This window comes from Erpetoichthys calabaricus, chromosome 8 (genome assembly GCF_900747795.2).
Source record: "Erpetoichthys calabaricus chromosome 8, fErpCal1.3, whole genome shotgun sequence".
NCBI classification, from domain to species: Eukaryota; Metazoa; Chordata; class Cladistia; order Polypteriformes; family Polypteridae; genus Erpetoichthys; species Erpetoichthys calabaricus.
Genome location: NC_041401.2, coordinates 51347204 through 51365692, shown reverse-complemented (window position 1 = coordinate 51365692; position 18489 = coordinate 51347204). Strand labels below are relative to the sequence as shown.

Genomic DNA, 18489 nt, shown 5'->3' with positions numbered 1-18489 from the left:
TGTGCATGTTTAATGCCTGCTTTAATGTATATCATCCTGAAAATAATGTCAAGTATTTATCTTAGCATTCTAAATGTTCAGAGAGCAGGAATATCATGAAGTGAATGTATTCTGTGCGGCGATCGCTGCTTGCGCCTCCTCTTAGTGTAGAGGAAGTCAGTGTAAGAAGCGCATACAGTGATTAACAACTGGGTCGGGGAACACTTAACACAAAGCATTTAATGTACTACATTAACTTATGACGGGGTTTGAGAAAATCTAGTAAATTCAACATTGATTTTAGGATGAAGTTTAGTTTACGACTTTCTATTTTAATCACAAAATAAACTATGAGAATAAAGTCAGCATGTCGACTTTATTCTCGACATATAGTTTTTTTTTTTCTTCTTCCGTGTCTGTATTTTTTTTTTCTTCACTGTGGCCCTAATACACTTCCGTAGGGCTATACCACAAATAGCATTATAAATGCAAGTTGCAGTTTTATTATTTATGTATATAGTAATAATAAATAATAATTCATTACATGTATATAGCTTAGCTTGAAGCAAGGTCCATATTATTGCAGTTTGCCTTAATGATGGTTCATTTGGTAAAGATGTCATCACCAAGTTGCACTTGTTTTATTTTATTTTTATTTGGCAAATACTGTACTGTGTAATGCACCTGGACTTGAAGTCTTGAAATAATAGTATTATTACTGGAAGTTGCACTATTATTTATTTTATTGTTATTATTTATTAGTTTAAATAATATACAGTTTAATGATGGTAAAGTTGTTTAAAAAGTCACTTTGATGTGTCCATTGACAGAGATTGTTAACATTAACAGAAAGTGTAGTTAGTTTACAAAAAATATTTACTCTTTATTCCTTTTCTAAGACATGTTCAGTGCAGTACAACTTTTGAAAAGCACCTCTGGATATTTTACTAAGTCTAAATGCCTCTTTGGATGGTTGAAAATATGTTGTCAAAATTTTAGTTTAAGTTGTTTGCAAAATTTGTTCAATAAAAAGGTTCTATATTTTGACTGCATCTGTCATGCAATGTGATTCCTTCTCTTCATTAGTGCCACCCCCTTGAAAACTATCACTTTATGGGGCCATGCAAACCTGTATTTATACTTGTGTGCACATTAAAATGTTTTTATGTACAATTCACATGACAGTGGAATAGGTTATTCTTAGCCAATAATTGCAGCAAATCCACTCATGCCTGGGGAAAAAAAATACCGTGATATAGAATTTTGGTCATACCTCCCAGCACTATCTGTAACGTAAAATTATTTAACCCAGTTGATCTAGTCCAGAATCGCATGGGATGAGAATTTATCCCAGCAGCACTGAGCACAGAGCAGAAACAATGCACCAGTCCATTGCACTGCCTACTCATGCACACCATCATTCTCGCATAAGGTTTATCTGGAGTTACCAATTAACCTAAACTTTGTATATCTTTGAATATGTGGAGGTTAAACTTAAGTACCAGTATTAAGGACACAAGGAGAAAATGCAAGCACACCGCAGGCAACCTCTGAGCACTGTATCACTGAAACAAAAGCCCTAACCACTACAATACCATGATGCCCTACTTTACACTATCCTTAACTTTTATCAATTAGCCTTACTTTTAGTGTGTCCTCATAAAAGAAAGCATCCAGTGAGCATGTGTTTTCCAATTTCAATTTCCAGCCATCTACAATGCAAGGAAACAGCTTTTAGGTTATGACACTTCTTGTTTAGGCATACCAAAAGACTTGCATCCAAACCATGATGGGTTCATTAATTGTACCCTTTGCTATTGGTATTGGCTTTCTTAAATGTGGACCTGAAAGAAATTTAAGAAAACAAAGGGAAATGCTTTACGATTTGTCATTTTTCCATTGTTATTTTAAATCTTACACTTTCCTTTGACCAGCAGTGAAAGCTTATTTTTGACTGTTTTTCTGTTGTTTTCACAGTCACTGTATAAAATATCTCCCAATGAAGATACTACTGATTGAAGCTTTTTATGGAGGATCTCATAAGCAACTAGTTGATCTACTGAAGGACAATATTGAAGGCTGTGTTGCTTATACACTTCCTGCAAAAAAATGGCATTGGCGAGCTCGTACTGCTGCACTTCACTTTATGCAAGCTATACCAATAAGTGATACTTACAGGTATTTATTATTGTTCATACTAGAACATTTGCAACCCTGGTCTAACTAGACACTAACAGGTAAACAACATGTTTTGTATATTTTTAATATTCGTTTGGATGAAAGATTCATACTTTAATTTAGTGGCAGCTACTGAAGCATGGAGGATAGAGTTTCATTCTTTGTAAATCCTGTTACTCTTGCAGACACAAATTTACTCCTTTAAAGAGAAAATAACACTTATGAGTTGCAGAGGTAAAAAGACTGTTACAACCATTGCAGTGATTTTATAAAAACATAATTAACAGTTATCAAAGCAGGCATAATTAATTCAAACAAGTGTTTGTACATGTGAGGTATTTAATAACACTCAAAGGTCTCAGGACTTGCTATACTTTGTCTATGGAAGTGCAATGATTCAAGTCCGTCAAGATATGCCTCTTAATGTCCACCCTAAGTGGCACCACCATAACACATCTGAAGAAGCTCATCTGAGTACACTTAGCAGACAAACTTAGCAAAGACTAGTGTTTTGAATTAATGTCACAGACAAAAGGGTGTGTGAGGCCTCCATATCGCCCTTAAAGCAGGAGCTTTATTGTTCTCCCAAGAATAAGCTAACCCCAAGTCAGCCAGCGCACCAACTTCTACCTGTAGGCGTTGGCCTACACAAACCAAAATGGGGAACTGGTTTTAAATGTTAAATAATACACTCAGAGTTGCAAAATATAATAAAATGTGGTAAAGGGGAGAGAAAATATAAACTGTGGCTTGTCGAGAGAGTGTAATACAAGGAATGTTCATAAAACAAAGGTTTATTAACAAAAATAGAACAACATGGAAAAAGGGAAAAAGAATTCACCTAAGAGGAAATTCAAAGCAAACAAGTCCCAATACACAATACAAATCACAGCATCCAAGAGCACAAGTAGTAATGCACAATAATCAGGAAATATCAAAAGAAAGCAATACTCGCAAAAACTCCTAAAACAAACTTGGTACTTCACTGCTAGGTTTCTTTTTCTGACTCGGAAGGGTGACCCAACAACAGTGATATCAGGGTGGGTCCACATCCTGGTGCTCCACCAACACAAGATATGAAATGGATGAATATTTAAAGAAACTATACACATATAGCAAGGTGCAAGTAAAACTAGTACAAATTACGTATAAACATGAAAAATAGTTATTTAAAATTAACAAAAACAACAGTAAAACAACTAGCTCCTGGAATGATCCGTAACTAAAGTTTTTTGAGAGCTTACATTTGTTGGGTAAAATAAAATGCTAATAAAAGTAATCCTTTGTTCAAATCATAGAAACTTCAGGATGTCCTGTGCTATTTCATTTCTCAGGCAACCCCAATTAGTCACAAATTGCATCATTACCTCAACTTTGGAGCTAGCACAGCAGCTAAAAGTTAGGGGCTGTTAGTAGACCGTGGACACTGAGCAGTTTAGTATAAAAAGGAGATGATACAGGGCAAGGGACAGCACATTGGGAAGTTTATGCGGTTGCAGGTGACAACTGACGAAATGCTATTAGGCAGTGACTAATTCAAAAGCATTTAATATATCCTGTAAATCTAGATGGCAGAACATGTTCTTTTGACAGGATACAACACAGCATGCCTTTGAACTGCTAAAGATGCTAACCATGGTATTCTGAAAATTAAAGGGTTTCTTGCAATAACATACTGTGTACTTGTAATGATTAATAAAAGTAGTGATACCTACTGTAGATCAAATTACAGAAACAGGATGATGTTGAAGACTCCTGAGGACTCCTAAATTCTTAAAATGTATGGATATTCTGAACGAATAAGGAAGCTTGGCAGATATTATCTTCTGTATTTGTTTTTCACGATCCCAGTGGTAGTGATAAAAAGTGTACCTGCCACATGCTGAGAGCCACCCAGGTTAAAATGGAAGTTATTTAAAATAAATACTATTCCTGTTGTTCTTGTAACTAACTGTAATATCTTTTGAAGATCAGCCATATCAATTTGTACCCTTTGGCAAAAGTAGGCGAGCTCACTGAGGACTAGTGAGACACCCAATATGTGTCCCCCATATGTATTACTAAAAAGTATTGGGCAGATTTCCTAATCAACAGAGCCATAGAATGAATGGCTTTAGCATCCCTAGTTACCATTGGCAGTACTACATCTTCCTTTTGGGCTTATTCAAGCATCAGAGAATTTTCAACATTTTGGGGTCATCCTGCTAAAGGTCACCTTCAAATAGGGTGCTTGTATACCGTAGATAGCTTTTTCATCTACATGTCCATCAGGGAGGTTCATTTAGGACACTTGGAAATGACTTTATACCACCTCAAGAGATTCTAGATTGCAAATTAACCCAAAGCAAATATGGGTGGAGAGTGGCAAAGTTTGTTTATTTTAATGGAGAAGGGATTCTTCAAGTAGCTTCAAATAATATGTTGCAAGACTACCGAAAAATATTATGCAGTAGTACAATAATCCTTCGCTATATCGTGCTTCGCCTTTCGCGGCTTCACTCCATCGCGGATTTTATATGTAAGCATATTTAAATATATATCGCAGATTTTTTGCTGGTTCGCGGATTTCTGCGGACAATGGGTCTTTTAATTTCTGGTACATGCTTCCTCAGTTGGTTTGCCCAGTTGATTTCATACAAGGGACGCTATTGGTGGATGGCTGAGAAGTTACCCAACTTACTTTTCTCTCTCTCTCTTGCGCTGACTCTCTCTGATCCTGACGTAGGGGGTGTGAGCAGGGGGGCTGTTCGCACACCTAGACTATACGGACGCTCGTCTAAAAATGCTGAAAGATTATCTTCACGTTGCTACCTTCTGTGTGCAGCTGATTCCTGAAGAGACATGCTGCATGGTGCTTCACATACTTAAAAGCTCAAAGGGCACGTATTGATTTTTCTCTGTCTCTCTCTCTCTCTCTCTCTCTCTCTGCTCCTGACGGAGGGGGTGTGAGCTGTCGCCTTCAACAGCTTTGTGCCGCGGGTGCTTCGCATACTTAAAAGCCAAACAGCTCTATTGATTTGTTTGCTTCACTCCTTTGAAGAGGAAGATATGTTTGCATTCTTTTAATTGTGAGACGGAACTGTCATCTCTATCTTGTCATGGAGCACAGTTTAAACTTTTGAAAAAGAGACAAATGTTTGTTTGCAGTGTTTGAATAACGTTCCTGTCTCTCTACAACCTCCTGTGTTTCTGCGCAAATCTGTGACCCAAGCATGACAATATAAAAATAACCATATAAACATATGGTTTCTACTTCGCGGATTTTCTTATTTCGCGGGTGGCTCTGGAACGCAACCCCCGCGATGGAGGAGGGATTACTGTATACCAAAGCAAATCGCTTCACTTTTTTTCAAAAAGAAAGAATGAATCACTTACTTCTCACATATCCAGCTTTAAAAATTATTTTCTTGTGTGCTTTTGATTGGTATTGTTAGATACCTTAGGCCCATTGTAACATTTTGCCATGTTTATTTTCTGTTTGATGTTACTTTTATTTCCCCTTTTTTGAATGCATACCTTTTTGCAATAAACCCTATTTTTATCTATATTTTGGCCTTTTGATCTTAATTCTTATATGTACAGTATATGAATACATTTGGCTTACATAATTTCAACTTTATATGGGGGGGGGGGGGACAAAAAGTGGGAACAGGTGTATGTGTGTGAGTAATATTTTCAAATGCAGTATCAGTTAAACTAGTGAGCCTAAATCAACCATCTACCAGGTGACTCATGTCAGAAATCCCCAAACATCTCAGTTATTTAATTCAAGTCAGCTCCACAGCACAACAATGAGATAAGTCATCAAAGCATATGTACATTATATTCATCATAAATACATGCTTACTGCACGTCAGTTTCCACAGAAACCATACTAATTGAGTGTGGAAAATTTGCATCTGAGTGAGCCTTTTGAGTAAACAAAGCATGTATTCATGTCAAATGAACATGTCTGCCTTGTAAATCTAAATTTTGTAATGGTTTACCTTAAGTAAATTGTAAGCAGCTACCATGTCCCTGTCTTCGAAAAATCCATACTTCTAGCAAGTAGTTTAAAGCAGCCACACTCCTTGGTATTTTTTTCCCAGGCAACTTGGAGTTTAAGCAACCAGCACATCCCTTCTCATCTTCTGTTATGTTTTTTTGCTGTGTTCTAAAGTAGCAAGTTGAATTGCTGTGTTTTAAAGCAGTTTGGCTCAGACTGTTTCACCAAGCAACAAGCATATAATAAATAGTCTGTGCCATTGGGTTTTTTTTTTGTTTTTTTTTTAACAAAAAAGCAAATCATCTAAACAGATAACATGATCATTGTATTTGCATAAATTGTCCTTACTGATAAATGGTGGTTATTACACCACTTTTTCTTTTTTTTTTTAATAACAGTAGGTTTTGTTTAAAATGTAGCTGCACAAGGTAATGATACAGTGTACATGACTGTAAAAAACATACTTATTACTGTTACCTGTTGAACTGTATATTCATGTATCTTTGTACTCTCACAATCTCTGATTTTTATGAGCAATCACAAGGCCTTTAACTTTAACATGTTTATTACATGTAGTGCAAGCTTATGATGCAGGACACAAGACAATTATATGGTCAAGCACTTACACAGTGTTTTGGTTTTATTTGCTCTATTGATCCCTGCATAAGTTGCAACTTCACCTCTATTTGCAAAATACATTAATGTATGTGTTTGATTTTCTGTCAAAGTGTGTGTTTTTTTTTAAATTGCTTAATTTTTGGGGGGGCACAAATTGGTGACGCACTTAGAGCAGTACAAATGGGAGAAAAATTAATTATTGCCAGTTGATCTAAAAGGGCATGTGTGAAAAAGTAGAGAGATGATAGATTAAAGAGTAAGAGAGAAACATGGGGAATGGAAGAGGATAGAGGATTTTGCTATGGCATCTTATTTGGTAATAGTTAACACATTTTTTGAAAAGAAAGTAAATCAGATTGTGACTTGACAGTAATGGATGAAGGCAAAGCCTATTAGACTTTCTAATGTGTAAAACATCTCATTTGAAAGAGGTATAGAATTGTAAGGTCATAAATGAGGAAAGTGTGACAATGTAGTTTAAAGTGGTGGTGGTGGACTGGGACATCAGAGGCAGCAGGAGAATAAAACCAGAGCAAGCAGTCCCAAAGATGAAGCGGTGGAGATTGCAAGAAGAATGGCTTAGGAGCAGGTTTAGGGACAAAGTTTTTTAAATGAAGTGCAGTCATTTAATAGTGTGGAGAAAGGAAGCAGATTCTCTCCCTATTCTCTCTTTTTTCTTCTCCATTTATCTAATATTCACTTATTAATTTATCTATTTGCTTGTTTTTACTAGGTTTAAGTTTTATTGTACTGCTCATGCTCTCTTTCTCACAGGTGGGGGTTGATTTGTTTTCAATCCTATTCTTGTAAAATTGATCTGTTTGTATGAAATGTTGTGTGATTTCAATAAAATCAATACAAAATTAAAAAAAAAAAAAGAGTGTGGAGAAATGGTGGGAGAAGAATAGCACAATGTTTTTAAAAATAGTTGAGGAGGTGTTGGATAGGACAACAGGAAGGAACCCACCTCGGGACAAAGAGACGTGGTGGCATAGAGAGGTGAAGGATGTTATAAAGGCTAAGAAGAAATTGTACCAATCAGGGAAGGATGAAGATAGAGAAATGTATAATCAGACAAACAGGGAGGCAAATAAGGCAGTAACAAGAACTAAGGTGCAAGCTTTGGAGGAGGTGTATGAAAAATTGCAGACAAGAAAAGGAGAAAGAAGGAATAGCACCAACTAGGTACAAGGATTGAAATGATTTTGTCAGGTAAAGCAGATGAATGGAGGTAGAGGTACTGTGATTGGACTGAGGTGTACTGATTGGAGTCTGAGAGATGCTAATGTTATCTTTCCAAACGAAGGAGAAGCAGCTGAGAGTTTTGTGTTCTGTGGTGTGAGACATAATTAAAAAATACATTTTGCTCCTAAAAACCTTGTGTTTTGGTTGCTGTTAAGGAGTCGTGTAGGAATTTTTAAAGCTTTGTTTTTTCCCTTTAAATTTGTTTTCTTGCTTTTTTTTCACTGGCACAAGAGGAAAAGCTGTTGAGTGTTTGAGGGAACGTTTGGAAAAGTTACTTGTACTTGTGCTTGTTATTTGTAATCAGACCAGCATTTGTGAGGCAGGGAAGTAAGCAGCAGTAGCTGACACTAGCATCTATGTAAGTAAATAACTGCCATTGTAGTAAGTAACAGAAACAACAATTCCTTAGTAGGAAAAAAATAGTCGCAGTTGACTTCAGTGCAGTAAAGAGAAGGGCTCAGCAGTAACTAGGTTAAGACGCCTATCAGGCACAAACGGCTATAGGAGCAGACAAGACAGTAAGAAATTAACTAGCAGTGGATATTCAGTAAGAGAGTTTTTCTAGATTGAACAGTTCTTGGCAGTCAGAAAACTAGAGCAGTTAAAAGGGAAACAGTGTAAGGTTTCATTAATATGCTGGAATACAAACTGTGCAAGCAGAGAGTTTTTAAGTAAAGGAATAAGAGGAGCACAAAGTTAGGAGAGCTGACAGAGAAAAGTATGTAAGAGTTTAGGAAAAGAGGGAGTAGATGTGTTGTGGGATCTAAAGCAGAAGACCTGTGAACTGCAGAGAATACCAGAGTCGTGAAGGAACAGTGTGATTGTACCCATTGAGAAGGAGAAGGGTGATATTCTGAGTTGTGGAAACTGTCACACAAAATGAAAATTTGGGAAAGGGTTATAGAGAGATGGCTTAGGGAAGAGACCGCTCAAAAAAAAAACCATCGAGAAAAACAGAAAGGTTTTCATATGGTGTTTATTGATTTAGAGAAGGCTTATGATAGAGTGCCACGTCAAGAGGATATGTATGAGGGAGTGAGGAGTCAAGTTAAAAGCAGTCTTGGGATAACAGACCAGATGACAGTTAGAGTAAGTCTGCACCAGAAATCTTCTTTAAGTTTTTACCTCTATGATCTGATTATGGATGTGTTGAGTCATGGAATAAAAGACTTATCACCCTGGTGCATGCTTTTTGCTGATGACATTGTGTTGTGTACCACCAGAAAAGAGGAAGTAGAAAGGAAGTTGGAAGAACAGAATATGGCTTTGGAAGATAGAGGGTTGAAAATAAATTGTAAGAAGATAGATTATACAAGGTTTAGTGATGATCAGAATTCAGAAGTTAGCCTGCCTGGCAGAGCAGTAAAGTTAGCAAGCAGTAAATAACTAATATTTACATTAGAGCACAAGAATACTCAAAGATAGCTAGTCTGCAGAGAGAACTTCTGAACAGAATAAAAAAATTTTAAATATCTAGGATCAGTGGTAGCTGAGATGGAAAATTACGAGATGCAGGGATAACCAGTGTGGATGGAACAATTGGAAGAAGGTATCAGGAGTATTGTGCGATCAGATAATTAAGGTGAAGGTTAAAGATAAGGTTTTTATGATGATGGTAAGACCAGCAATGATGTATGGAGTTGAGACATGGACAGTAAATGGGAGTGCAGGAGGAGAAGTTAGATGTGGCAGAAATGAGAATGTTGTGATTGATTTGTGGAGTTACAAAAAAGGACAGAATAAGAAATGAGACAATCGGAGGAGCAACAAAAGTGGAAGAGATATCTAAGAAAGTACAGAAAAGTAGATTGAAGTGGTATGGAAATGTGATGAGGAGAGAAAATAAATATGTGTGCAAAAAGAGTGATGGGAATGGAAGTACAGAGGAAGTGAAGCAAGACAGGCCAAAGCAGAGGTGAATTAATAAAGTAAAAATAGATTGGCAGGAAAAGGGCTTGACTGGCAAGGAGGTACAGGACCAAGCTGTGTGGAGAAAGTTGATCAAGCACATCCACCCAACACAGAAGTGAGACAAGATGAAGAGGAAGTAGTTAGAAAATGCATATAAAATAACACCAGTAATATGGAGTGTGAATATTGGACCATCACTGTATACCACGCTCTCTGATGAGTGCATTTGATCCTGACCTAAACTTTTGCTTAGGTATTAATGAGAACCCGGCAGCTTTGATAATTGCGAGTCGGCTGGAAAATTACACCAAGGAAGAAGTGCAGTCAGTTGTCCATTTCTTACATGCTAAAGGTGAGAATCCATCGACTGATATCCGAGGTGTACAGTGAAGGCTGTATGTGTAAGGCTCAGGTTTACAAATGGGTTGAAAAATTCAAGAAAAGCGTCGCTTTCATACATGATGCAGACCATCCTGAAAGAGGAAAGACACCTGTGACTATGGAAAAGCCGTGGACAATCTGATCTGACAAAATCGACATATCACAGTTGACGAAATAGTGTCAGATGTGCTAGAAATTTGATTCTGTTCATCTGGACAAAGTTTTTAAGTGGGAGAAATATTTCGAGACTTATCCAAGTCTCTTCCTCAGTCTCAATTGACTGCAGGTTTCCCCAACCTTATAAACAGTACCTTTGCTTAATCACAGAGACTAGCACCATTGACAAAGGGCCAGTTGATCAGTGGTATGCAAATATAGTAGCCAATCTATATATGGAAGAAGTGGAAAAGAGGGCTCTATCATCCTATCCTGGAACACCACCGAGCCATTGGTTCAGTAATGTGGATGACACCTGGGTGAAAATCAGATCTCAGGAGGTACCACAGTTCACAGACCACATCAACGGGGTGGACAAACACATCAAGTTCACCAGAGAGGATATGGAAAATAACAAGCTAGCCTTCTTAGACTGAAATTTCCATCGTCAACGGGGGACATTTGAAAGTGGATGTGTACCGTAAACCCACACATACGGACCAGTATCTAAGGTTTGACTCTCACCATCCACTAGAGCACAAACTAGGTGTCATTAGGACTCTACAACACAGAGCTAACACCATTCCCACAGACTCAGAGGCCAGGGAAGCAGAAGAACACCACGTTAAAAAGACCCTGAGTAAATGTGGATATCCCAGCTGGTCCTTTGTCAAAGCAGGGAGGACACCTAAAGAACGCTCCAAGCGATTCATGAAAGAGGAAGGACATCCACTGCCTAAGCGAAAACCCTTAGTGATCCCGTATGTGTCGAGTATCGGAACAGCTGAGGCGCATTTTCTCGAAACACCAGGTCTCAGTGGCTTTCAAACCCCAAAACACGCTATGCCAAAGATTGGTCCATCCCAAGGATCAGGTCCCACGGCACAAACAGAGTAACATAGTTTACGCAGTTAAGTGCCAGGAGGAGTGCCGTGAATTGTACATCGGGGAAACCAAGCAGCCACTGGCTAAGCGCATGTCACAACACAGAAGAGCTTCCTCGTCAGGCCAGGACTCCGCAGTCTACCGTCTTTTTCCGAAAATAAGACATCCCCCGAAAATAAGCCCTATCGAGATTTTCGGAACTTTTTGTAATATAAGCCCTCCCCCGAAAATAAGCCCTAGTTAAAATAATGTGAAAAAAAGAATTCGTTAAAAAATGCTGTTGATTTATTAAGTATGTTTAGCTTCCCTAATACTCGTATTTCAGAGAAATGTTTGAAATAAAATATTCCGAGAAATTCATTGTTTACCTCTACAGTTCGTTTCAAATTAATTCTTGGAATTTATCTTAAAAATACAACATAAGGCAGCATGAATACATACCGTAAATATTGTGTCCGCTCTGCTCTGCTGTGTTGTACTGCGTCGCGCGTATCGCAGAGTATGGTCGAATGAGTTGGGGAGGGGGTGGAGGGGGGCATGCATATGCGGAATGCGACGGAACGCGTCGTTGGCGCACACTATAAATAATTGTTCGTTAAGGCAGCAGTCTACATTGAGCGACAGTGCAGATACAATGTTTGTTCATTTCAGTCTTGTAAGTCTGATTATTTCCTCATACGTAATTTTATTTTTTATAAAGTGAATAATTTTTAACCGCAGTTAAAATGAGTACAAAACGAAAGAGCTATTCCGTCGAGTACAAAAAGGGAATTGTGGAAGACTCCAGGGGTGTAAATCTTGATTTATGACGATGTTCCAGAAGAAGATGACATGACTGTAATTGAATAAATTTTAATTTCTGTATTCTGTGTAAAATAAATAAATATTAAATAAAAATATATAAATATACTTTTATTTTTGTCCTCCCCCGAAAATAAGCCCTAGTGCATATTTTGGACCAAAAAAGAAAGTAAGACAGTGTCTTATTTTCGGAAAAAGACGGTATTTACATCTACAGGATAGTGGTCACTCCTTTAAAGATGAAGAGGTGCACATCCTGGACAGGGAGGAGCGCTGGTTTGAGAGAGGAATCAAGGAGGCCATTTACGTGAAAAAGGAACGACCATCTCTGAACAGAGGAGGGGGCCTAAGGGTACATCTGTCGCCATCTTACAATGCTGTGATTGCAGCCATTCCTCAACCCTCTATGAATGGTTCACACATCTACTAATCAGTGGACAATTTGCATATCACTGATCAACTGGCCCTTTGTCAATGGTGCTAGTCTCTGTGATTAAGCCAAGGTACTGTTTATAAGGTTGGGGAAACCTGCAGTCCATTGAGACTGAGGAAGGGACTTGGATAAGTCTCGAAATATTTCTCCCACTTAAAAACTTTGTCCAGATGAACAGAATCAAATTTCTAGGATTTCCTTACCTGGACTATTGAGCATGCATCGAGACAGTGTCAGATGTGGCCATCAGTCATGGTTCAGTGTCTACAATCATTCATGAGGAGCTGGGATACCGAAAAGTCTGCGCCAGATGGGTGCCAAGAGGTTTGATACCAGAAATTTAAGAGGCTCATGTGGAGGCATGTCAGGAAAATTGGAATAATTTTGAGCAGGAAAATCGGGCATATCTGGATCGAATTATCATGACTGATGAGTCATGGGTTCATCATTTCACACCTGAGTCAAAAATGGCCAGCAAAGAGTGGCTTCATTCGTCATCACCACCACCCAGGACATTTTGAGCCCAACCTTCGGCTGGAAAATTGATGCTAACTGTTTTTTGACAATGAAGAAATTATTGTCGAACACTACATGCCAAGAGGTACTACAGTCACTAGTGCAAGTTATTAGTCTCCAGCAAGTCACAGTGTGAAGCCTGCTATTTGATCCAAGCGGTGGGGACTGTTGTCTCTAGGAGTCCTTTTGCTGCAAGACAATGCCTTCCCACACACTGCTAAGAACACCAAGGCTTGTCTGGAGAAGCTGAAGTTTGAGGTATTGCCACATCCTCCTTATTTGACAGATTTGGCACTGTGTGATTTCCACCTTTTTGAACTGCTTAAAAAATTATCTGGGTTGCCGGCGATTCAAGACAAATGATGATATGAAGAAAGCAGTGCACGGGTGGTTGTGAGGACAAGACAACATCTTTTATTCTGCTGGAATCCAAGCACTTCTAGGCTGGTGGCGCAAGTGTATTGAGAAGAGTGGAGATTACACTGAGAAATGACATTATCAGTTTTGTTAAGGTTCATTCCATTTTCTCATAAATCCCATTTTCTAACTTTAGCTTGACTCCCCCTCATATAAGTAAGAGTTAACACTGTGTAAATAAGTAGCTGTATTCATTACTTGAATTGTATACAATGAACTACTGATGCAAGATCCTCTGCATCTTGTTCTGTTACACCCATCACCTGCATGTCCTCTCTCAACACATCCATAAACCTCTGATTAGGCCTTCCTCTTTTTCTCTTCCTTGGCAGCTCTATCCTTAGCATCCTTCTCCCAATATACTCAGCGTCTCTCCTCTGCACATGTCCAAACCAATGCAATCTCGCCTCTCTAACTTTGTCTCCCAACTGTCCAACTTGAGCTGATCCTCTAATGTACTCATTTCTAATCCTGTCCATCCTTGTCACACCCAATGCAAATCTTATTATCTTTAACTCTGCTAACTCCAGCTCTGTTTCCTGCTTTCTAGTCAGTGCCACTGTCTCCAACCCATATAACATAGCTGGTCTCACTACCACCCTGTAGACCTTCCCTTTCACTCTTGCTGATATCCGTCTGTCACAAATTATTCCTGACACTCTTCTCCACCCTGCCTGGACTCTCTTTGTCAATTCTCTTCCACAATCCTCATTACTCTTTACTGTTGATCCTAAGTATTTAAACTCATCTACCTTCACCAACTCTACTCCTTGCATCCTAACCATTCCACTGACCTCCCTCTCATTCACACACATGTATTCTGTCTTGTTTCTACTGACCGTCATTCCTCTCCTCTCTAGAGAATATCTCCACCTCTCCAGGGTCTCCTCAACCTGCTCCCTACTATCACTACAGATCAGAATGTCATCATCAAACATCTTAGTCCACGGGGATTCCTGTCTAATCTCGTCTGTCAACCTATCCATCACCATTGCAAATAAGAAAGGGCTCAGAGCCGATCCCTGATGTAATCCCACCCCCACCTTGAATGCATCTGTCACTCCTACCGCAGACCTCACCACTGTCACACTTCCCTTGTACATATCCTGTACAACTCTTACGTACTTCTCAGCCACTCCCGACTTCCTCATACAATACTGCAGCTCCTTTTGAGGCAGTCTCTCATATGCTTTCTCCAGGTCCACAAAGACGAAATGCAACTCCTTCTGGCCTTCTTTATACTTCTCCATCAACATCCTCAGAGCAAACATCGCAACTGTGGTGCTATTTCTTGGCATGAAACCAAACTGCTGCTCACTAATCATCACCTCACTTCTTAACTGAGCTTCCACTACTTTTTCCCCATAACTTCATGCTGTGGCTCATCAATTTTATCCCCCTGTAGTTACTGCAGTCCTGCACATCCCCCTTATTCTTAAATATCGGCACCAGTACACTTCTTCTCCACTCCTCAGGCATCCTCTCACTTTCCAAGATTCCATTAAACAATCTGGTTAAAAACTCCACTGCCATCTCTCCTAAACACCCCCATGCTTCCACAGGTATGTCATCTACACCAGCGGCCTTTCCATTTTTCATCCTCTTCATAGCTGTCCTTACTTCCTCCTTGCTAATCTGTTGTACTTCCTGATTTGCTATCTCCACATCATCCAACCTTCTCTCTCTCTCTCTCTCTCTCTCTCTCTCTCTCTCTCTCATTCTCTTCAGTAAATTTAGTAAGGGCCCAGAATTGAACCCACAACCTCTTGATTATGAGTGAGCAGTTCTTACCTGTGCACTACCCAAGCGGTCGTGTCAGCATCGTACCCTAACCTGATTTCTTCTTCTTTGGTTATATTGTTGAATAAAAGCACACGTGTTTTGTTATACAGTACTTGTACCTTTTATGAAAGTGTTTATTTGATATTTGGATATGTGTTCCAACATTTCTTGTCTCGCATTTCCTGTCATCCTACATTTACCTAGGTCATTGTAGACAAAGAACACACATGAAATGCATGTGTTCAAAATAATATATTATTTACCCCATACAACTCCAGGTACCTCACACCCAGATAAACAGACTTGAGTTGGGAGATCTTTTTTTCTGACTAGAGCTGTAGTGGTGGTGGGGATGGGATAGCAGGCTGCTTGTGCTGATTGATACATTTGCAAAACAAATGGTTCTAATGGAAAGGTTTGAAGGAGTTTATGGTTGCCCAGGATTATGACTTTTTCATAGGCTTCAGGGATTCTAATGTTAAGAGGGCCTGTGTACTGAAGAACGTTTTGGGTTATTGGTCAGTTAATATTGGCTACCTGTTTTCACTTATTAGGGAAAAGGCCAAAAGGGCAGGAATATCCCAGCTAAGCTTCACTCCACTATGGCCACTTAGCTGGAAGTTAATCCCCCACTTCAACAGATGATGGTTTAATGGTGCTTACCAGTGCTAGTTTCTTCACGGGTGGTACCAACCCCAGTTGTCAATCATGTGTCCTAACTTCATGCTACTCAGTGCTCACAGGATTGTTTCCTTGGCAGCCATTGCTTTGCATACCTTTGCATGGTTCTTGGAGTATAAAGGTTTCATATGCCACATTCATGTGTCCAGTAGCAACATGACTATTTTATGTTTGTGTGTTGAAGCTATATATTGGAGGCAGGTACCTACATTCAGCTGCCATGTGGCTACTTATGTGAAGCAAATTCTACAAGCTCTTGAATAGGCAGAAAATTAGGTTCCTGTTTTTAAGTTATGAGTCAATAGAGACTTGAGTGAAAAAATCACTTGTTCTTTTGCTTTTTCAAGCACATCTTGATTTACCAGTTTCCACTGCTCCCTTCCCAATGATCTGTCCACCTTGTCTATGGAGTAGACATTGCTAGAGTGTAAAGGCTTTACAGTCATTAGCCAACGCAATGATTACTGGTAACACTTATAAGTCTGAACTTTTTTGTTACATTATTAAAACAACAGAAATGGAAACAGTTAAGCTTGAAATGCAAAATGATGAAGTAACACATATAACCTTTAGATGTCAATTATAATGTATTGGTTTCAGCTAGGTATGGCGTTAAACTGCAGCCAGCCCTTCAACTGGACCTCCAGTTGGCAGGATTGGCGGTCCAGCCATCGTGAAAACTTGAAACAGCTCTGAAATGGCAGACAGATTTTCTTTCTGCTCACCGTGGGAGTAGCTCTGAAGCGAAGGCTGCTCACATTATGAAGGGGATGGGAGAAAAGCCCTTGGGAGCCTTATCCCCGGAAGAGTTGAAACCGCCAGAGAGCCAGTGGGGTCAGGCCTGTTGGGGATCGGAATTGCTGTGCTGCTGAGGCATTGCTCACTGTATGGCAGCACTCTGGTCCCAATTTGAGGCGGCCTCTCCGGTTAGGTGCTTGGATCGTCTTGTCTCTCTGGCATGATGATCATCTTCTTCTTCTGTCAGAGGAGCTTTGTAAACTTCACATTTCAGTAGCAGCACTTTCTGAGATGCGCAGACCTCGGACTGGATAGATCTCTGTAAGTACACCTTTTATTGGTCTGGTTGCTCTGATGGCTGTCATACTAAGGGAGTAGCTGTTATTGTGGTGGATCAGCTCCTTTCGATGGTGTCTGATGTCACTCTCTTTGATGAGCGTATTATGAGACTGTCTGTTGTCTCATTGTATGCCCCAACCATGGTGAATGATGTCTCGTGGGGGAGACATTTTATACACAACTTGCTGGTTGATGGGTGCCCACAAGGTGACACTCCTCTGGTCATGGGTAACTTCAGTGCGACCACTGGCACTGACAGAGTTGGCCATGAAGATTGCGTCTGTCCCCATGGGTCAGGTGACCATAGTGAAATTGGTTCTATGTTGCTTGACTTTGCAAAAGTTCAGGGACTGTGGATTGCTGCAGCCTGGTTCCAGAGCCCTGATCCGCTTCGTTGGACTTAGTACTTCAATACTGGTAGTGCGATGAAGAAGATGAATTACATCCTTGTGGGCAGATGCTGGAGGCTCCCACAGAACTGCAGGCTCTACAGAAGTGCCCAGTTTGTGAATTCTGACCACAGACTTGTTGCTACTCTGAAGATCAAGCTTAGGTCTAGTAGGCTCCCACCTACTAGGAGAATGTGGTTGGACCTGGCTAGAATCCAAGATCAGGCTGTTTCTAATGTGTTTGCACACAGTTTGTGTGAGAAACTTGCAGACTTAGGGCAACTGCCGATCCTAATTTGCTGTGGGAGGCTTTCTGTGACAAGACCCTGCAGGTTTTTGAGGGTGGTGTTGGTGTTGTCAGTGTTCCCAGAAGGAGATATTTAATCTTGCAGGGCACCCTGGATATCATTGAGAGGAGTTGCAGTACACAACTTGACGGCAACTCAATTCTGTACTGGGAACTGAGAAGGACGGCTCTGAGGGCAGATAAGGAGACATTTGTGTGAGAAATCTGTGAGCAAGTGACACCCTATCTATGGTAAAGTAACCCACATCCTCCTTACAGAGTCGAAGCATTACGCACATTCGAATCTGTTCCTTGGAGAGTCACTGTCAGTGCAGATGATGGAATGGTCCTTACAGATGACAGTGCAGTTCTGACCTGCTGGGCTGACGACTATGAGCAACTGTTTCAATCTCCTCCTCTGGCTAGGGCATTGGACACCTCTGGGTCTATAGTCCTTGAGACTGATCCTCCTATTAGCTCTGAACCACCCAGTCTCACTTCCCTCAAATATTAAAAAAGATTAAAATCAGACTAAATTAAGTAGACTGTAGATGATAATGGAAATCAGTAAACTGATAAGTATTTCTCAATATTTTATACAGCTGTACTGGTAGTCTTAGTCTTGCATGTTGTTTGAACTGTTATGTTCGATCAGCTGTTGCATAACTGGGATAAAGCAGGGACAGCAGTCACAGAAATCTTGGATAAAAGGCAAGTAGTCTTAACATGATAAGAAAGGAAGATGGCATATTATTTGAAATTGGAAAAA

At 39.7% G+C, this 18489-nt stretch overlaps 1 protein-coding gene across 2 annotated transcripts in view; it reads left to right on the top strand.

Moving 5' to 3' along the window:
- gtdc1 (glycosyltransferase-like domain containing 1) overlaps positions 1-18489 on the top strand; it is a 252843-nt gene that overhangs the window by 85858 nt on the left and 148496 nt on the right. For both annotated transcript variants that reach the window (XM_028806517.2, XM_028806518.2), the window contains exon 2: positions 1957-2157. In XM_028806517.2, coding sequence (XP_028662350.1) covers positions 1979-2157 — 179 coding nt within the window. In that variant the 5' untranslated portion in view covers positions 1957-1978. The remainder of the gene's footprint in view (positions 1-1956; positions 2158-18489) is intronic.